The sequence below is a fragment of the Agelaius tricolor genome, unplaced genomic scaffold, assembly GCF_023055355.1.
Source record: "Agelaius tricolor isolate 1412-34295 unplaced genomic scaffold, bAgeTri1.0.p SCAF_30, whole genome shotgun sequence".
NCBI classification, from domain to species: Eukaryota; Metazoa; Chordata; class Aves; order Passeriformes; family Icteridae; genus Agelaius; species Agelaius tricolor.
In genome coordinates, this window is record NW_027269290.1 from 4,501,107 (window position 1) to 4,520,951 (window position 19,845).

Here is a 19,845-nt window from a genome sequence, read left to right on the forward strand (position 1 = left end):
TTCCTGGGAGGAAAGGAAAGGCAGGAAGGAAAAACAACGGCTCAAAATTTCCACTCATGACAAGAAAAAAAAAAAAAAAAGGGGAAATAAAAGGAAAGCATGAATCAGAGCTGGTTCATTCAGGAACACAGAACTCTACAGAGCAACAAGGACCTGACCTCTGTAGCAGGAGTTTTTATGCTCTTTATTTATTTGTTGTGGGACAGTTTGGCAGAATAGAGGCAGAGTACGTGACAATATTGCTGAGCTTCTGTTCAGAGCTGCCTCAGCCTGGCAGAGGCCTGGAACCCAGGGGATTGAGCACCTTGGTGCTCCTTGGCCTGGACCCAGCTGTGTTTCCCTGGAAGCAGCCCTGGGGGTGGCACCGCCGGGCACCTCTGGCACCTGTGAGCTCCCTGTCCCCAGAGGGGCACAACGAGGCTTCCCCAAAGAGGGATCCACAGAGGGCCCAGGTGAGAGCAGGGAAACCATGGGGGGATGGATCCATGGATGGATGGATGATGGATGGATGGATCCATGGATGATGGATGGATGGATGGAGGGATGGACAGATAGATGGATGGACAGACAGCAGGATGGATGGATGGATGGATGGATGGATGATGGATGGATGGATGGATGGATGGATGATGGATGGATGGATGGATGATGGATGGAGGGATGGATCGATCCATGGATCCATGGATGGATGGATGATGGATGGATGGATCCATGGATGGATGGATGGATGGATGGACAGACAGCGGGATGGATGGATGATGGATGAACGGATGGATGGATGGATGGACGGATGGATGGATGGATGATGGATGGATGAATGGATGATGGATGGAGGGATGGATCGATCCATGGATCCATGGATGGATGGAGGGATGGACAGATGGATGGACAGACAGCAGGATGGATGATGGATGGATGGAGGGATGGATCCATGGATGGATGGATGATGGATGGATGGATCCGTGGATCCGTGGATGGATGGAGGGATGGACAGATGGATGGACAGACAGCAGGATGGATGAATGGATGGATGAATGGATGGATGGATGGATGGATGGATGGATGGATGGATGGATGGATGGATGGACAGACGGACAGACAGAAGGATGGATGGAAGAATGGACGGCAGAGCGGATGGAAGGACGGCAGGACCGACAGACGGAGGGATGGACAGACAGATTGACCGCTCCCGCCCGGTGCGGGCTCAGCCAGACGTGACCCACAGGCCCCGCCCCCGCGCCGCCAAAGGGGCGTGGCCTACCGCACAGGGGACGCGGTTTTCAGCGGGGGCGGGGCCAGACGTGACGCCACGCGGGTCGGACCAATGGGAGCGCGGCGCGGCGGGGCGGGCGCGGCCGCCATTGGCCGGCGGTGATGTCAGGGCGGCGCGGGGCGGGGCCCGGCGGGGCAGAGCGCGGGGCGGCGGAGGAGCCGCGGGTGCGCAGCGGGAGCGGAGCGAGCGGCACCGGGCGGTACCGGCACCGCGGGGACACGGTACCGGCACCGCGGGGACACGGGCGGCGGTACCGTGGGGACCGGCCGGGCGGCAGCCCCGTTCCGCATCCCCGCGGGGATCCGCTCCGGAGCTGGCGGCTCGCGGGGCGCTGCGGGAGGCGGGAGGAGCCCCGGCCGCCCCGGGGGATCGCCCTGCGGGTCCCTCCTGGGGTCCCGGTGCCCCCGGTTCAGCCGCTGAGGGTGCCCGGGGAAGCGGGAGCGCAGCCGGGGGAGAGGTGGGGGTACGGCGAAGGTTGGAGGAAACGGATGGAGCGGCTGCCACGGGACCCCCCGGAATATCGGCTTTCCTCCCGTGTGTTTCAGGTGACGGGCGAGCTCTCGGAAAAGCGCGTTGTGTGCCAGGCTGCCCCAATGCCGGCCCCCACCCTGCAGCCGGGCCAGCTCCGTGAGTAACCCTCGCTGGGAGCTGCTGTTGGTGCGAGTAACAGGAACTGTGCTGGCCTCGTGCTGCTGGGGGAGGAATCCTGCTGCGGGAGGAGGAGGAGGAGGAGGAGGGCGGCAGTGACACTCGGAGCCTGCTGGAATCGCTGGCTGTTGTGGCAGAAACCCGCAGGAGCCTTCAAAGGGGAATCGTGCAGAGCGACGGTGCCGCTGGCAAAGCCCTGGCAGCAAGAAGAGCCTGAGTGGGATCATGTCTAAAAGCCAATCCTCTCCTTCGGTGTTCCTTTAAGCTTCTACATCCTTTACTTCGTCTGTTTTTCCCTCTGCCCCGTCACATCTGCTGGAGAAAAGCTGGGAGGAGATGCACTAAGGCATCGCACATCTCGGGAGGAGAGCTCGGATCGTGCCTCGGCGGCTGCAGCAGCACAGAGCGCTGGGGAGGAGCAGAGCCAGGGGGAACTGAACCATTCCCAGCTCCTGCCGTGTCCCCTGTGCTCCGTGTCCCTGCTTGATGGGGATCTCTGCCGCAGGAGCAGGCTCCGCACTCCCGGGCGGGCGAGCAGGGCTGGCACAGCTCCCTCCTGGATGCTGGCAAGGCCGTGTGGATAAGCTGCTGGCAGAAGATCCCTCCTGGAGCAGCTGCTGGCTGTAGGCCCAGCGAGCCAAGGGTCAGGAGAGCGTGTCCTGCAGCATGACATCCACGCTGGAGCACAAGGATCCCCCCCAGGCCAACGGGGACTGCGGGCAGCCCGCGGGGCCCGAGCATTTCCTGCGGCCCGAGGGCACCGCCGTGGACCTGGTGGTGCTGGAGTCCCGTGCCAACGCCAAAGGGGTGAGGGAGGAGGATGCTCTGCTGGAAAACGGCAGCCAGAGCAACGAGAGCGATGACACCAGCACGGAGCGGGGGCCTGAGCCCCCCTCGCCCCTGAAGGAGACCTCGTTTTCCATCGGGCTGCAGGTGCTGTTCCCCTTCCTGCTGGCTGGATTTGGCACGGTGGCTGCTGGGATGGTGCTGGACATCGTGCAGGTAGGGCTGGGATGGTGCAGGTGGGGCTGGGATGGTGCAGGTGGGGCTGGGATGGTGCAGGTAGGGCTGGGATGGTGCAGGTAGGGCTGGGGTGGGGCTGGACATGGTGCAGGTAGGGCTGGGATGGGGCTGGGATGGTGCAGGTAGGGCTGGGATGGTGCAGGTAGGGCTGGGGTGGGGCTGGACATGGTGCAGGTAGGGCTGGGATGGTGCAGGTAGGGCTGGGGTGGGGCTGGACATGGTGCAGGTAGGGCTGGGATGGGGCTGGGATGGTGCAGGTAGGGCTGGACATGGTGCAGGTAGGGCTGGGATGGTGCAGGTAGGGCTGGGGTGGGGCTGGATGTGGTGCAGGTAGGGCTGGTGCTTCCCCGGCACTCTGCAGGGCTGGGTGGGATAAACGAATAATAAAGGAATAATAAAGGAATAGCCAAGGAATGCCAAGGCTGCAATAAAGGAATGCCAGGGCTGCTTCAGCAACAGGGAGGGGGGAAAACAGTTTATCCCTGGTGTGCTGGGTGGGGAGGGGGAGATGGGGGAGCCCTCCAGCTCCTTGTGCCAACCCTGGCTTTGTAAATTCAGCTCAGGTAATTTAAGGAGGTGGAAGAGAAGTGAGGAATGAAGGAGGGAGAGGGCACTCAGAGGAGAAGGTGCAGCCTGTGCATCACAGCTGGAGACAAATCCCTTCCCTGCTGCTGCCTGGGGACACCCCAGCCCTGGGACTGGCTCCTCTCGTCCTTTTCCCACTCAGGTGCTGGCCCAGGCTGTGCCAGCCAGGGAAATGTTTCCCTCCGTGTGTGCCAGGCTCATTCCAGAGCTTCCTGCACCATTCCTTGTGCCCTGGAGGCACCCAGGGATGACAGGAGAGTTCCCCCTGGAAAGGCTGCGCTGGTGACTTTTAGGAAAGGCCAGCAGGGAGCTGGCAGCTCCCCCTGGATGCAAACTGAGGTGTTCCCTGTGGGAATGTGCCAGCCTGGCCGTGTTTCCATGTGGGAACGCTGCCTTTGCAGACGGAGCTGCTCCCAGCGCGTCCCCCAGGCGTGCCTGGCATCAGATCAGCTTCTCCTGGGCAGAGCCTCCCCTCCCTGGGGCACAGCCCTGGGCTCTGGGGTGGGGACGCGGCCATTTGGGAGCTGTGGGCAGCCAAAATCTGCTCAGCCTGGAGCTGCTGGGCCGGGTAAACAAGGCCTGGCGGTGTGGGCAGCGAGAGGCTCCGGTGTCAGCCCCCGTGCCAGGAAGTCAGAGGGGTTTTTTTGGGATCTGTGGGCGCTCAGGCAGCCGCTCCTCAGGGCTGCCCTGCCCACAGCAGCAGCTTCCCTGCGTGCCTTTGAGCTCTGCTCATCCCCTCCTGGTGGGACCTGCTGGGACGGCTGGGAAGTGACTGCAAACAGGAAAGGCTGGACAGGGGAAATTAATCCAGGACAGCTTTACTGGAATCGTTTTCTGAAAAAAAATAAGTTTCAAGCGTGTTTTCCCTTCACAAGGTCCTTGCCTGGCTCTTCTGGAAGTTCCCCAAAGTGATTTGAGCCCAAGCTAAAGTTTTTCCTGGAGCAGGCACTGCCCTTGTGGTCAGTGTTGACACATGGTGTTCATAATGTCACTTCTCATCTTTCATGCTCTAAACTACACTGAAGCCTTCAGCACTTTCACAGTGTTCTGGACAATTTTTGTCAGCAGTTATTTGCAATTCAATCAATTACACAACTAAATTATTCCTTTATGAAGTTCACCTTCAGGATGCCCTTTTAGAAAATCAGGATTTGAAGGAAAAACAGAAATTTGAGAGCTACAATAGAAGGGGCTGGGAGACTCCGGCTCAGCCCTGTGTTCTGATTCCTGTGGCCTTTAGGAGTAAAACTTTGTAATTCCTGTGGAATTCCCACAGCAGCTCAGCCTGTGCTGCCAGCAGCTCCAACTCCCTTTAGCCTTGGGATTAAATTCCCATGGCTGGGAAGGAGGATGGATGATTTTTCCAGAACCACCCAGGTCCAGCTCACCCCTCCAGAGCTGCATGGGATCCTGGGCAGATCCTGAAGGACTATTATTATTATTATTATTGTTGTTGTTGTTGTTGTTATATTTCATTATTTCATTATTATATAATAAAGGCTATGAGTCTTTGCTGTGTCTTGTAAATATATATATTATATTATTTGACTATATAGTTATTATATTATATAATTATATATAATATATAATTATATAATGTCTATTATTATATTATAAATATAATATATATAAAATATATATTTTATATATAAAATTTTATATATTTATAAAATTTTATTTTACTGTATAATTATTATATTATTATGTTATTAATATAAGATATATAATTCTTTATGTATATAGTTATATGATATATATCAAATTTTACATGCAAATTTTTATATTTATAAAATTATATTATACTATATAATTATTATATTAATACATTATTTTATTATTATAATAGATGTCATTATTTTATTATTATAATATATATAATTCTATAATGTATATCATTTTGTATATATATATATATATATACATATATATTTATATATAAAGTTTATAGATATATATTTGCAAGACACAGCAAAGGCTTTCAGCTGAGACTGACCAAACTCCAGCACTCAAATCTGCCAAAAACTGCAAGTATTGGGCAAAGCCTGTCCATGTTTCCCTGTTTTGGCCTCTGGGTGTGTAAACATTTTGTCCCTGGGGACTCTCTGGGGGATTTTCACTGGAAGTTGCTGGCTCAGGGCTGTTTTGTCAGCCCAGCAGGGCTGGGCTCACTGCTGCAAATGTCACAGTGGGAAATCCCCAGTGTGGCAGCAGGAGGGGCACTGGGGGTGCTCAGTGACAGAGGGGACAGGGAGGGGTGGCACTGAGCACAGAGCCAAGGCTGGCACCAGCCACAGGGAGATGGGCTGGATTTATTGATGTGTTTGCTGAGATGGGCTGGATTTATTGAGTGTGCTTGGGTGAGATTGGCTGATTTTATTGAGTGTGTTTGGGTGAGATTGGCTGATTTTATTGAGTGTGCTTTGGTGAGATTTCCTGGTTTGATTGAGTGTGCTTTGGTGACATTTCCTGGTTTTGGTGAGATTGGCTGGTTTTATTGAGTGTGCTTTGGTGAGATTGGCTGGATTTATTGGATGTGCTGGTTTTGGTGAGATGTGCTGGTTTTGGTGAGATATGCTGGTTTTATTGAATTGCTTTGGTGGCATTTCCTGGTTTTATTGAATGTGCTTTGGTGACATTTCCTGGTTTTATTGAATGTGCTTTGGTGACATTTCCTGGTTTTACTGAATGTGCTTTAACCTTGCAGCACTGGGACGTCTTCAAACAGGTCACTGAGGTGTTCATCTTGGTTCCTGCTCTGCTGGGGCTGAAGGGGAACCTGGAGATGACCCTGGCATCCCGCCTGTCCACAGCTGTGAGTGCCCAGGAGCTGGGGAGGCACAGGGACACCTGCTCTGTGTGTGTGTGGGAGGATAAAATTCCCAAATTTCCCCCAGAGCCCGGGGTCCAGCTGTGCTGGGAAGGTGTTTACACCCTGCTGGCTGATGGGATGTGAAGGGTTAATGGTGCTGGAGCTTTGCTGCCAGCTCAGGTGCTGTGCTGGGGCTGGGATCCAGCTGTCCCAGCAGGAACTGGGCACAGCAATGTCCCCAGGGCAGGAGGGGACAGCTGGGGACAGCTGGGGGGCAGAGGGGAGCTGGCAGGGAGAGTGGCCAGGGATGGAGGTCACAGCTGGGTTTTTGTCCTGCTGGAACTGGCTCTGGCCATGGAGATGAATCAAAAATTGGGTTGAATCAAAGATGGAATTGAATCAAAGATGGAATTGAATCAAAGATGGAATTGAATCAAACATGGAATTGAATCAAACATGGAATTGAATCAAGTACAGGGTTTAACCAAATGTAGGGGTGAATCCAGTGATCTGTTAGCACTTGTTAGTTTTATTTGCTTCCTTCTGCCATGCAGATGTGCCTGTTGATCAACCAAAAATGAATGTTTAGGTTGCCATAGCCAAATCAACAGGCTCCAACGTCATGTTTTTAACCAATTGTAGCCCAGACAAAGCCTTTGTGACCTGTTTGGTCAATGTGCCAGTGCCAGCCAAGGAGTGGCCAATACCCAGTTGTGACAGTTATTGGTGTGAGGCAAAGGAGACAAATCCCATAACCCAAATTCTGCTGGGCTCATCCCCTTCCTCTGAGCCTGCCCTTGCTGCAGGAGAAGGCACAGCAGAGCTGCACAGGGCTCTCTCTGGGTCTCCTCTCCTCCAGGGACAGAGGCTGAGCTTTGTTCAACCCTTCCCTCTGAAACAATCAAACCAACAATTCCCTTTGTTTGTCTCCCTCTGCACTGTTGGCATCCTTGCCTCTTTGCTGTCCTGGCTCCAGGGACGCTCTCCCTGCTGCTCAGGGGGTGCTTGGCCCTTGTGTGTCCCCTCCTGGAGCAGCTTTGGCCCAGGACCCAGCCTGTGGCCAGTCAGGAGTGCAGAACTTGGCCCCACCAGCCCTGGGGACACCAGCACAGGCTCCTGCCCTGTCCTGCTGCTTCCTCCTGTCCCCAGAGGCTTTGGCCTCTGCCTTCCCTCCTGTGCTCCCCAAATCATGGAATTGAAGCTGCAGGAGCATCCAGGAGCCTCCCCATGCCTGCTGGCACAGGAGCACCTCTGCTCCCAAGTGGGTGTAGGGAGCTCCTCCCTGCCCACAGCTCCCTGCCGTGGGTCCCAACAAATTTTCCAAAAAAATCTCCTTGTTTAGGATTTTTCTTCTAAGGAGCTGAGAAGCTTCAGAGAAAAAGGAAAACAATTATTTCATTGTCTTTTCTGTGTTTTGCTGCTTTAGAATGTGTTTGGAGATTGTTTATCCAACAGGTGATTGTTTAATGGGGTTTATGTGAATTGTTTTGACTCTTTGGCCAAGCTGTGTCGGACTCTGGAAAGAGTCACAAGTTTTTATTTTTATATTTTTAACCTTCTGTAAATATCTTTTTTGTGTTCTTTAGGATAGTTTAGTATAGTGTTCTTTAATATAATATAATATATTAAAATAATAAATTAGCCTTCTGAAAACACAGAGTCAGATTTATCTTTCCTTTCTTCATCTGGGCACCCCACAAATACAAGTGTCCAAAAAATCTCTTTAAGATTTTTCTTCTAAGAAGCTGAGAAGCTTCAGAGAAAAAGGAAAGCAATAATTCTTTCATCATTTTTTCTGTATTTTGCTGCTTTAGAATGTGTTTGGAGATTGGCCAAAGAGTCAAAATAATTCACATTAAACTAATTAAACAATCAGGGCCAAGCTGTGTCAGATTCTGGAAAGAGAGTCACAAGTTTTTTATTTTTATATTTTTAACCTTCTGTAAATATCCTTTTTGTATTCTTTAGTATAGTTTTATAATATAATATAATATAATATAATATACAATATAATATAGTATATTATAATATATTAATTTAATATAATATAGTATATTAAAATAATATAATATAGTATAATAATATAATTTCTTTAATATAATATAGTATAGTATATTAAATATACTTTAATATAATATAGTATATTAAAATAATAAATTCGCCTTCTGAGAGCATACAGTCGGATTTACCATTCCTTCCTTTGTCTGGGCACTAACACAATCCCAAGCCCTCTCCACAGCCTGGAGTCCTTTCTCAGGCTTTGGGTTCCTAATTAGTGCTGCCTTAAGGCACCTCAGAAATTCCTTTCACAATTAAGAGGCAAAACTCCCCCATTAGTTAAAGGATTAAGGGAGGTTATGCTAATCCCATTCTAATTGCCATGGGGCTGGAATTTTAAGGTCAGGCTTCTTATGGAGCTCAAATTCCTGTGCTGGCTGTGCTGCTCCACTCAGCTTTTTGTTGGTTTTCCCCCATTCCTTCCTCCTCCCTGCCCAGAATTTGCCCCAGAGATGGGAGCATCTCAGTAAAGCACATCCAGCAAGGAGAGCAGGGGATTAATTAATCAATTAATTAATCAAATTAATCAGTTTCCGGATTTCTTGTTTTATTTTCCACCTGAGAGGAGGAAATTGCTGCTGTTGTGCACAAGTTTGAAGAAGTTTGGGATGCAGTGCTGTAGGTTTTTGTGTCATAGCATGATTGGCTAAGAAAGCTCACACTGCAGCACGAGTCCATAAGATGAAATATGTAAAGATTGGGTCAAAACCATAAATACCCTTGTTGGCAGTGTTTTATTGGTCAATAAACCCTTAAAAAGTCTTGTAACTAAGGGTCCTGAGACCTTCTGAGCCATGCAGTGGAGATGTGAGCTGAACTCACCCTTCCTGTCTGTGTAAAAAATAAGAAAAATAAATCCCATCATCGAAAAAACTCAGAGGTCCCTTCTCTAACTCCTTCAAAATTCAAAATGCATTTCCCACTCCAGTGTTTGAGCCTCTCCTTGTTTCCTGAGTTCATCAGCTTCTAATGATGCAAATTTGGTGTAAATTTACCCAATTGGGTATAAATTTACCCATTGTTCCCATAAAGCCCCTGGAGGTGGCAGGGAGGAGCAGATCTCACACCCTGCAGCGATTCCTCTGCCTTATTTTGGATCCTACAGCAGGAATTGAAGCATTTCCACCTCCTGCTCCTGCTCGGTGTCCCCCCCAGTGACATTTACTGGGTTATTCTTTAATCCTGGTCATCCTGCTCAGCCTCTCCCTGTGCCAGGGCTGCCCTGCTCCTCTCTGTGTCCCCATGTGTCCCCAGCCTTGTTTGCTCAGCTCTTCCCAGCAGCTTTCCCTGGCTTTGCTGCTGACCTGGGGCAGCCTGACCCAGCCAGGCCCAGCAGAGTGAGAGCCCTGGGCAATGCAGTTTGTGGCTGCAGGGGTGTCATGGATATATTTTATGGAAAATCCTTTCCTTAGGGTCTTTTCTCTTGAGAGGCCTCAGAGAGGAAATGCAAACAATAATTATCTGCTGCTGTGGGATGCAACAGGGGCAGCTGGGATTGGGCTCATGGGGTTGTTTTTAATTAATGGCCATTCACAGCCCAGCTGGCTCGGACTCTCTGGTCAGTCACAAGATTTTATTATCATTCTTTTCCTCTTTCCCCTTCCCCTTTTCCCTTTTCCTTTCCCTTCCTCTCATTTTCTTTTAATAGAATATATATATCATAATTGAATATATATTATCATAAAATAGTAAATCAGCCTTCTGAAACATGGAGTCAAGATTCTCCTCCCTCATCCTGGGACCCTCCCTCATAATTGAATATATATTATCATAAAATAATAAATCAGCCTTCTGAAACATGGAGTCAAGATTCTCATCTCCTCCCTCATCCTGGGACCCCAGTGAACACCACCACACAAGGGGCACAGAGAGATCTTGTTGATTTTGCAGCATTCCCATCAGATTTTTGGTTGGTGACACCAAAAATTTTGGACTTTTGGTTGGTGACACCAAAATTTTAGGATTTTTGGTTGGTGTTGATTCCCCTTTGCACTCCCTTTTCTGCTGAATTGTTCTCCTGAGGGTTTGAGTTTCCCCTCCTGCTCCTGGCAGGCAGGATTTGGCTGTTGGCAGGTGTGAAGGGCTGCCAGGCTGCAATGGTGTCTGATTTTCCTCTTACAGGCTAACATTGGCCAAATGGATTCACACAAAGAGCTCTGGAAGATGATCACAGGGAACATGGCTCTGATACAGGTAAGCAGAGGGAAGGGGAATATTCCCAGCTGGGACAAGCCCAGTTTGGCAGGTGTGGGAGGTCTCAGTGCCTGGGATTTGCTGTTGGTGTCTGATGGTGGCCCTGCAGGCTGGGCTGGGTGTTGCCATGCTGGATTCTGATCCCCCTGGGTGGGGTTTCCCTCCTGGAATCATGGAATAAAATCATGGAGTGGTTTGGGTTGGAAGGGACCTTAAAGTTCATGCCAGTTTTCAGCTTCCTTTGCTGCCTCTGTTGGGGTCAGGATTGAAGGCATTTGAGCTGATAGTTCATGTTCACACTCAGGTGTTTGTGGTTTCTTAGCAGTGTTACAGTCTCACAGCCTGAGTCCTGCAGTCTCATTAACAAGGCACAAAATGGCCAACTGTCTCTTGTTCCAAGGTCTTTTAAGGCTAAACTATCCAATTAAGAAATAACACCTAAATTATTTTCACTTTTAACCAATAACTGATCCCTCAAAGCCCTCAGTGTGGACTTTTCTGTCCAATTACAAAATACCACCCAAACCCATGAAGAAGGAAGAAAAAGGTAAAGAAGAACAACCTAAAACCTCCATCTTGCTTCATATTTGTTCCTGTATTCTAAAACCCCAAACTCTTAAGTTTTCCACCCTGTAACATTACACACTTTTAACCAAGAACACACCCATAATCCCAGTGCTGTTAATCAATTTTGGAAGCCTTCTCCACAGCCTCAGGGGGTCAGAGTCTGTTAGCACAGAAAGTTTAAAATTCTCAGCATCCAGAACTCCAACAAGCTCATCCATTTCCCATGGGCAGTGACACCTCCCACTCTCCCAGGCTGCTCTACCCTGGCCATGGGCACTTCCAGGGATGAGGCAGCTACAGCTGGGCAAGGTTTCCTACAATCACAGAATCACTGGGCTGGGAGAGACCTCAAAGATCATGGAGTCCAACCCAGCCCCAACCCCTCAGCTGAGCCCTGGCCCCCAGTGCCACATCCAGGCTTGGTTAAGGGACTCCACCACCTCCCCGGGCAGAACATTCCAGAACTTTATTGTCAGATTATGCTCTTTTCTGACCCAGAGATGGGGCAACTCAGAGGCATCTTAAAAACTTTTATTCCCTTTTCAGTCCCATGTGAAGGGTGAGACAACACAGATGTTATAATTCTCACCATCACAATCAGAAGTTAACTATTTCCTAATTACAACACATCACAAGTGTTTCTTGGCCTATCAGCTTTTGCCACACCATGCTGTAAATGCCTAATTCTCTACAAATTCATTTCCCACACTTTATCACTCTTTCAGGAAAACACTTTTCCCTGCTGTCCAGCCTGTATTTCCCTTGGTGCAGCTCGAGGCTGTGTGCTCTGGTTGTGTCAGTGCCTGCAGACAGAGCCCAGCCCCAGCTGAGCACAGGCACCTTTCAGGAGCTGCAGAGTGATGGGGGCAGCCCTGAGTCTCCTTTGCTCCAGGCTGAGCACCCCCAGCTCCCTCAGGGGTCCCTCACAGGGTTTGTGTGTTCCCAGCCCCTCTCCAGCCTCGTTGCCTCTTCTAGACATGCTCAAGTTCTCCCCACTCCCTGGGACTGTCCTGGTGTCTTGGTGACCCTGTGCTTTCCATTTCCAGCTCCAGGCCATGGTGGGACTGTCCTGGTGTCTTGGTGTCCCTGTGCTTTCCATTTCCAGCTCCAGTCCATGGTGGGACTGTCCTGGTGCCTTGGTGTCCCTGTGCTTTCCATTTCCAGCTCCAGGCCATGGTGGGACTGTCCTGGTGTCCTGGTGACCCTGTGCTTTCCATTTCCAGGTCCAGGCCATGGTGGGACTGTCCTGGTGTCTTGGTGACCCTGTGCTTTCCATTTCCAGGTCCAGGCCACCGTGGTTGGTTTCCTGGCCTCGATTGCAGCCGTGGTGTTTGGGTGGATCCCAGATGGGCACTTCAGCATGGACCACGCTGTGCTGCTGTGTGCCAGCAGTGTGGCCACTGCCTTCATTGCTTCCCTAGTCCTGGGTGAGAGTCCCCCCTCTGCTGTGCCCCCTCCTCCTGAAATATTAACCTCCCCTTGGCTTTATCTTGGGTTTTTTTTGCATCTTTCTGGTTGCAGGCATGATTATGATTGGGGTGATCATTGGCTCCAAGAAGATGGGGATCAATCCTGACAATGTGGCCACGCCGATCGCTGCCAGCCTGGGGGACCTCATCACCCTGGCCCTGCTCTCAGGGATCAGCTGGGGCCTGTACAAGGAGCTGGGTGAGGAGCAGCAAAAGGCTCAGGCTCTGCCTGCTCCTTGCTGTGTCCCCCTCTCGTTTCTTCACCCTCTTCCTCTGGGATCTTCCTCGGGGTGTGTGGGGTTCCTGCTCTGGAGCTCCCTCAGTTGGGCTTAGTCCAGGTTAGAGGAGGGGATGGAGCCTCTCACTGCCTTGAACTCCTCCTCCTCTCCAGGTGAGGTGCTCAGGGAGAGCTCCTTCCTCCTTCCTCCCTCTTTCCTCCTCCTCCTCCCTTCCCTGGGACACGGGGCTGGGACTCAGCCAGGTTCATCCAGGGCTGAAGGAAGCAGCTGCCCAGGAGTGGGAAGCAGGGATAAGAGCTGGAATTGCAGAGATCTCCCTCAGATCTGCTGGTGAACACATCCAGGTGTTTTAGAGGCGACAGCTGTGACAAGGAACCACCACATCCTGCAGACTCCAGGCTGCCCTGGACTGTCCCTGGAGCTCCTGAGGGACGTGGCCTTGACTTTTCTGCTTCTTTTTCTCCTTCTCCCCCTGCCCAGAGGGCAGAGCCTACGTGAACCCCTTGGTGTGCGCCTTCTTCCTGTCCCTGCTGCCCATCTGGATCATCATTGCCAGGAGGAATTCTGCCACCAGGGAGGTGCTCTACTCGGGCTGGGAGCCTGTCATCATTGCCATGGCCATCAGCAGGTGAGCCTGGCCCTGGCCTGTGCCCAGAGCCCCCCAGGTGAGCCCAGCACTGACCTCCCCTCTCCCCTGCAGCGTCGGGGGGCTCATTTTGGACAGGACGGTGTCGGACCCCAACTTTGCTGGCATGGCAGTGTTCACCCCAGTCATCAATGGTGAGTCCTGCCCGCCCTGGGCTGCAGCTCATGGCAAACTGGGCTGGTCTGGGGCTTCAGGACACTCATTCTCTCTTGGGGCACACCCTGTGCCACCCTGTCACCCTTTGTTCTTGGCAAACTGGGGTGGTCTGGGATTTCAGGACACTCATTCTCCTCTAGGACACACAGGTTTGGCTCCCCTGTCACCCTCTGCTCTTGGCAAACTGGGGTGGTCTGGAACTTCAGGACACTCATTCTCCTCTGGGGCGCCTCCTTTTCCCCCTTCTTTCCTTTCCTTTTCCCCCTTCTTTCCTTTCCTTTTCCCCCTTCTTTCCTTTCCTTTTCCCCCTTCTTTCCTTTCCTTTTCCCCCTTCTTTCCTTTCCTTTTCCCCCTTCTTTCCTTTTCTTTTCCCCCTTCCTTTTTTCCCCCTATTCTTTCTTTCTTGCTTTCCATGCCAACAACCTTGGTGGGTAATTCTTCCAGGGCTAAACACTGGAACAATTCCTCTTCTCAGACTTCTCTCTGGCTCACAGAAATCCACCTCTCCCACAGGTGTGGGTGGCAACCTGGTGGCAGTGCAGGCCAGCCGAATCTCCACCTACCTGCACATGAGTGGGGAGCCTGGAGAAGGCCCTGGCACGGCCCCTCGGAAGTGCCCCAGCCCCTGCAGCACCTTCTGCAGCTCAGGTACAGCCCTGGAGGGCAGGGCTTGGTGCCAGCTGGGCTCCCTGGGCACAGCCAAGGGGGCACAGCCCTGCTCAGGTCAGGCTGGGGCTGCCCTGCCTGACTGGGGAGGGGAAATGGGAGTGTGGGGTGTCCTGAGCTGGAAGGGGATTTGGGGATGTCTTGGTTTGAGCAGACAGGTTCTGCTAAGGAAGGCAAGAAATGGGAAATTTTAAACTCCCCTCCCTCCAAATTGTTATAAATTTGAAATTAAGGGGCTCTCAGGCAAAGATGTGGGAATAGGAATAACAGTTCTTTATTATCCTGAGCTGGAAGGGGATTTGTGGATGTCTTGGTTTGAAAAGCCAGGTTCTGTTGGGGAAGGCAAGAGGCCCCCCCTGAAATAGGAGATGCAAGCCCCCTCCCCCCAAATTATTATAATTCTGAAATTATGAGGCTCTCAGGCAAAGATGTGGGAATAGGAATAACAGTTCTTTATTGTCCTGAGCTGGAAGGGGATTTGTGGATGTCTTGGTTTGAAAAGCCAGGTTCTGCTCAGGAAGGCAGGAGGCCCCCCTGAAATAGGAAATGTAAACCTATATATTTATATTTTATAAAATACATTAAATATATATTTTATATTAAAAATAGATTTTATATTTTACAATAATTTACAATTATTTACAATGAGTTATTTTCGCTACAAGAACATAAACATCAGAAGGCTTAGAAAACCTTAAAAAAATCAGGGTGTGACACTTGGGCACTTGCAGGGTCTGAATGTGTCCCTCTGTGCCCTTTGCAGATGTGAACTCCCGCTCTGCCCGTGTGCTCTTCCTGCTGGTGGTGCCCGGGCACCTGGTGTTCCTCTACACCATCCACTCCATGCAGGGGGGACACACCACGCTCACCCTCATCTTCATTGTCTTTTACATGACAGCAGCGCTGCTCCAGGTGAGCTGGGAGCCCTGAGGGGCTGGGCTGCCTCAGGGGACACGGCTGGCACCTGCTCAGGTGTCCCTGTCCCTGCCCAGAGATCCTGTGCTGGGCAGAGGGATCCCTTCCAGGGCACCTGAGCACACAATTCTTCCATCCTGCCATTCCTGGGGAGTTTCAAAATCTGCCTTTTGTCTCTTTTTATAGTCTTTTTGGTAGCCAGAGTGTGCTAATCTGTCCTGGGGGGTGATCTGGCAATTTGGAAAGGCCTGGTGATGAAAAGAGGATGTGGAATTTGGCAGGGAATGTGTGCCCCGTGCTGCCCTTTGCCCTGGCATTCCCTGGGGCTGTGAGGGACACACAGACCCAAAGGCCTGGGAGGACCCACTGCAGATTTTGTTGTGGCCATGGGGTTAATTGTTCCCTTGGGGTTGTTGTGGGGTTGTTGTGGCATGTGGGGTTGTTGTGCCCACAGGGTTAATTGTTCCCATAGGGTTAATTGTGCCCATGGGGTGGTTGTGGGGTTGTTGTGGCCTGTGGGGTTAATTGTGCCCATGGGGTGGTTGTGCCCATGGTGCTGTTGTTCCCATGGAGTTGTTGTGGCCACGGGGCTGTTGTGGCCCATGGGGTTAATTGTGCCTGTGGGGTTGTTGTGGCTTATGGGGTTAATTGTGCCCATGGTGTTGTTGTTCCCATGGAGTTATTGTGGCCATGGGGTTGTTGTGGCCCATGGGGTTAATTGTGCCTGTGGGGTTGTTGTGGCCCATGGGGTTAATTGTTCCCATGGGGTTGTTGTGGGGTTGTTGTGCCCACAGGGTTAATTGTTCCCATAGGGTTAATTGTGGCCATGGGGTTGTTGTGGCTTATGGGGTTAATTGTGCCCATAGGGTGGTTGTTGTAGCCCATGGGGTTAATTGTGCCTGTGGGGTTGTTGTGGCCCATGGGGTTAATTGTGCCTGTGGGATTAATTGTTCCCATGGAATTATTGTGGCCTATGGGGTTAATTGTGGTTGTTGTGGGATTAATTGTGGCCCACGGGGTTGTTGTTCCCATGGGGTGGTTGTGCCCATGGGGTTGTGCTCCCCGGGGCCAGGCAGGGCCGCAGTGGGGTTTGTAGGGCCGCAGTGGGGTTTGTAGGGCCGCAGTGGGGTTTGTAGGGCCGCAGTGGGGTTTGTAGGGCCGCAGTGGGGTTTGTAGGGCCGCAGTGGGGTTTGTAGGGCCGCAGTGGGGTTTGTAGGGCCGCAGTGGGGTTTGCAGAGCTGCAGTGGGGTTGCAGGGCCTCAGTGGGGTCTGCAGGGCCTCAGTGGGGTCTGCAGGGCCTCAGTGGGGTCTGCAGGGCCGCAGTGGGGTCTGCAGGGCCGCAGTGGGGTCTGCAGGGCCGCAGTGGGGTCTGTAGGGCCGCAGTGGGGTTTGTAGGGCCGCAGTGGGGTTTGTAGGGCCGCAGTGGGGTTTGTAGGGCCGCAGTGGGGTTTGTAGGGCCGCAGTGGGATTTTTAGGGCCGCAGTGGGATTTTTAGGGCCGCAGTGCGGTCACAGGGCCGCAGTGGGGTCACAGGGCCGCAGTGGGATTTGCAGGGCTGCCGTGGGATTTTTAGGGCCGCTGTGGAGTTTGCAGAGCTGCAGTGGGGTTGCAGGGCCGCAGTGGGATTTGCAGGGCCGCAGTGGGGTCACAGGGCTGCCGTGGGGCTGCAGAGTTGCTGTGGGCTCACACAGAGGCTCAGGGCTGTGCCTGCCGTGGCTCTTGCAGGTGCTGATCCTGCTCTACATCGCAGACTGGATGGTGCACTGGATGTGGGGCAGGCACCTGGACCCCGACAACTTCTCCATCCCGTACCTGACAGCCCTGGGGGACCTGATTGGGACAGGGCTGCTGGCCCTCAGCTTCCACGTGCTCTGGCTCATCGGGGACAGGGACTCCGACGTTGGGGATTAAACCTCCCTGCTCCTCCCTTCCCACAGCTCTCCTCCTTCCATTTGTTGTTTCTTTGCTTCTCCCCCTCCTGCCACCCCTCACCCTGGAAGATTTCACCTTTGATACTGGATTCTCATTATTTTCAATGGGAATTTTACCTGGTTTATATTTCAAGCCGAGTTTGTAAAAAAGAAAAATCTTACCTAGTTTTGGGAAGGACAAACAAACAAACAAACAAAAAGTGTAACGAGACAATCACTAAGTGCAATTTTCGTAGCAGTTGTGTCTGAACCAAGGTTCCAGAGAAGTTCCTGCTCAGTCAGGTCATGCAGGGAGCCCCCCTGCCCCATCCCTCGAGGTGCAGGGCTGCTTTTTTCGCTTCATAAGCGTTTTTTAAACCCTGCAGGTGGAGCTCAGGTCTGTTCAGCTGAGCTGGCACCTTCCAGCCAAGCACAACCTCACAGCCCAGGGCATGGGCTACACCTGCCTTGGCTCCCTGAAGCTCCAGCCTGGGCCCACACCCAGAAATGGGGAGTGTCTGTGAAGGGGGATGAGGAGGATGGTGAGGAAGGCTCCTGTGTTCACCCCAGGAATGTGAGTGAGCTCATTTGGGACCCCCAGCTCCTGGCTGGGCTCTGCTGGCAGCTTCAGGCTCCCTTTTGCCACCCACCCCAGAGTGCAGCACGCTGCTCCTGCCTTGGTGAGCTGAGCTCAGCTGCCCTGAGCCTGGCCCAGAGGGGCTGGGGCTCTCCCCACCCATCACCATCCCCCTGCCAGGGATCCCTGCTGGAGCCCTCCTGGTGCTGCTCCATTCCCCTGGCTGACCTTCCCAGAGGGGTGGATGGACAAACAGCTCCTGGGTTTTGTGCCCAGGTTTCCTTTTGGGCTGCTGAGGGGCCCCTTGCAGGCAGGAAAAGCCACCCAGCAGCTGCCCCAGCTGAGCCTGGGGTGCTCCCAGCTGGGCAGGAGCGTTTTGCTCCTGGTGTCTGTAAGGGAAGGACCTCCATGGGATTGTTCTGCAGCTGGAAATGCAGTGTCACACACAGGGGCCTGGCTGGTGGAGCAGGAACAGGAACCAACCCCCTGCCCTGGTGTCAAATCTGGGGTTCCTGGGGCTCAGCCCAGCTGGGAGGCCCTGGCTGAGCCCTGGCAGGGCAGGGTTCCCTCCTCTGCTGCTTCCCCTCCTGCTTTTTGTGGAATTCCTGCTCTTCCCCTTAGGCCGTGCTGGGAGGGCAGGAAAAACCCACAGCAAGTGCACCCAGAGGGGTAAACCAAGACCAAAGTTAGGCCAGGCTCAATGTCCCAGGCCAGAGCTGGGCCTGGCTCCAGATGATGCTGTTGGAAAGGAGGGTCAGGATGGAGGAGTTCTGGATTGTTGGAAAACAGGGCCAGGATGGAATTCTGGAAATCCACAGAGCAGATAGAGCCAAACCAGAGCTCCTGGCTGCTGCAGGCCCTCCCTGGAGCTCTGCAAACCCTTCCCTGCTGCAGGAGGCAGGGCTGGGCTCCAGGCTGCTCCTCCTGAGCAGGTCTTGTATTTTTGAGGTGATTCCCCCTTTTTTTCCCTTGCTAATCCAGCATCAGGCTCAGTTTCCCTCCTCCTGTGCTCCATGTCCCGTGTGGGAGCAGCTCTGATCCTCCTCTCTCCCCTCTGGTGACATTTCTGAGCTTTCCTTTGGCCAAAGCTGTGCTCAAAGGGAAAAAACCCAACCACAAAACAAACCCTGTCCCTGCTGTGCTGAGCTCTCAGCCCAGGGAATCCTGGAATATTATTTTTCCTGGAATATTATTTTTCCTGGAATATTATTTTTCCTGGAGTATTATTTTCTGGAATATTATTTTCCTGGAATATTATTTTCTGGAATATTTTTTTTGGAATATTATTTTCTGGAATATTATAATTTTCTGGAATAATATTTTCTGGAATATTCTCAGCTGCTCACCTGATTTCTCTGCCTGATGTTGAGGAATTAAATGCAAGATTTCCTTCCATTAACATTTCAGCTTTTATGGATATAAAGAGAAGCTCTGCTGGCCTTTCTGGTGTCACATCACCACTTAATCCCCCAGGAAAAAATTCCCTAGAGGAGGAATCTGCCTCTCATGGTGGGGCTGGGGGGGGAGTCTGTACATTAAATATGGTCCAAGGTGTGCTTGGGGAATGGTCAGGGAAGAATTTAATTTAAAACTGAGGAATATTGATGGGAAAACAAACAAAAACAAAAGAAACCTCTTCCCACTGGTTGCACTCCAATGCATGCCTACTCTACAGCTGCCTGCAGATGAAAATCCTGGTTTACTCTTTTATTAAAGGAAAAAAAGACTGTCTTAATTATTTATAGTTCCTATAACTGACAGATGTCGACCTAATGGATAAATTATATTTGGTTAAATAAAGATGACATTTATTTATCTGGACTCTGGTGGGGTTTTTTGGTTTTTTTTTTTTTCCATCAGGTTGAAGGCCCCACTCAGGTTTTGAGGCTTATTTGAGCTCTCTTTTGATTAGGAGAGTTACAAAAATCAAATAAACTGCTGGGCATGAGGCAAACTGGGCTTAGTGTGAGTGCCAGGTGACCTTGGGCAGGTCCTGGCAGCTCCTGGGGGCTCCCAGCAGGAATTCAGGTGTTTGTTCAGCATCCAGGCCCTGCTGCCACGTGGCCTCTCCCTTTTCCTGCTGATTTGGTGGAAGAAAAGGGAATAGAAAA

General features: G+C 51.8%; 1 protein-coding gene across 3 annotated transcripts; it reads left to right on the forward strand.

Moving 5' to 3' along the window:
• Positions 1-432: 432 nt before the first annotated feature.
• SLC41A1 (solute carrier family 41 member 1) lies at positions 433-19,555 on the forward strand. Of its 3 annotated transcripts, none has more exons than XM_071450041.1 (11): positions 433-452; positions 1,819-2,923; positions 6,234-6,341; positions 10,518-10,589; positions 12,439-12,583; positions 12,678-12,824; positions 13,345-13,492; positions 13,565-13,644; positions 14,180-14,314; positions 15,096-15,244; positions 16,973-19,555. In XM_071450041.1, the coding sequence occupies exons 2-11, from the start codon at positions 2,588-2,590 to the stop codon at positions 17,156-17,158; spliced, it is 1,506 nt and encodes a 501-aa protein (XP_071306142.1). In that variant the 5' UTR covers positions 433-452; positions 1,819-2,587; the 3' UTR covers positions 17,159-19,555. The 3 variants fall into 3 exon arrangements, with proteins under 3 accessions (XP_071306142.1, XP_071306140.1, XP_071306141.1); XM_071450039.1 differs by lacking the exon at positions 433-452 and adding an exon at positions 1,387-1,494; XM_071450040.1 differs by lacking the exon at positions 433-452 and having other exon boundaries at positions 1,512-2,923.
• Positions 19,556-19,845: the final 290 nt, after the last annotated feature.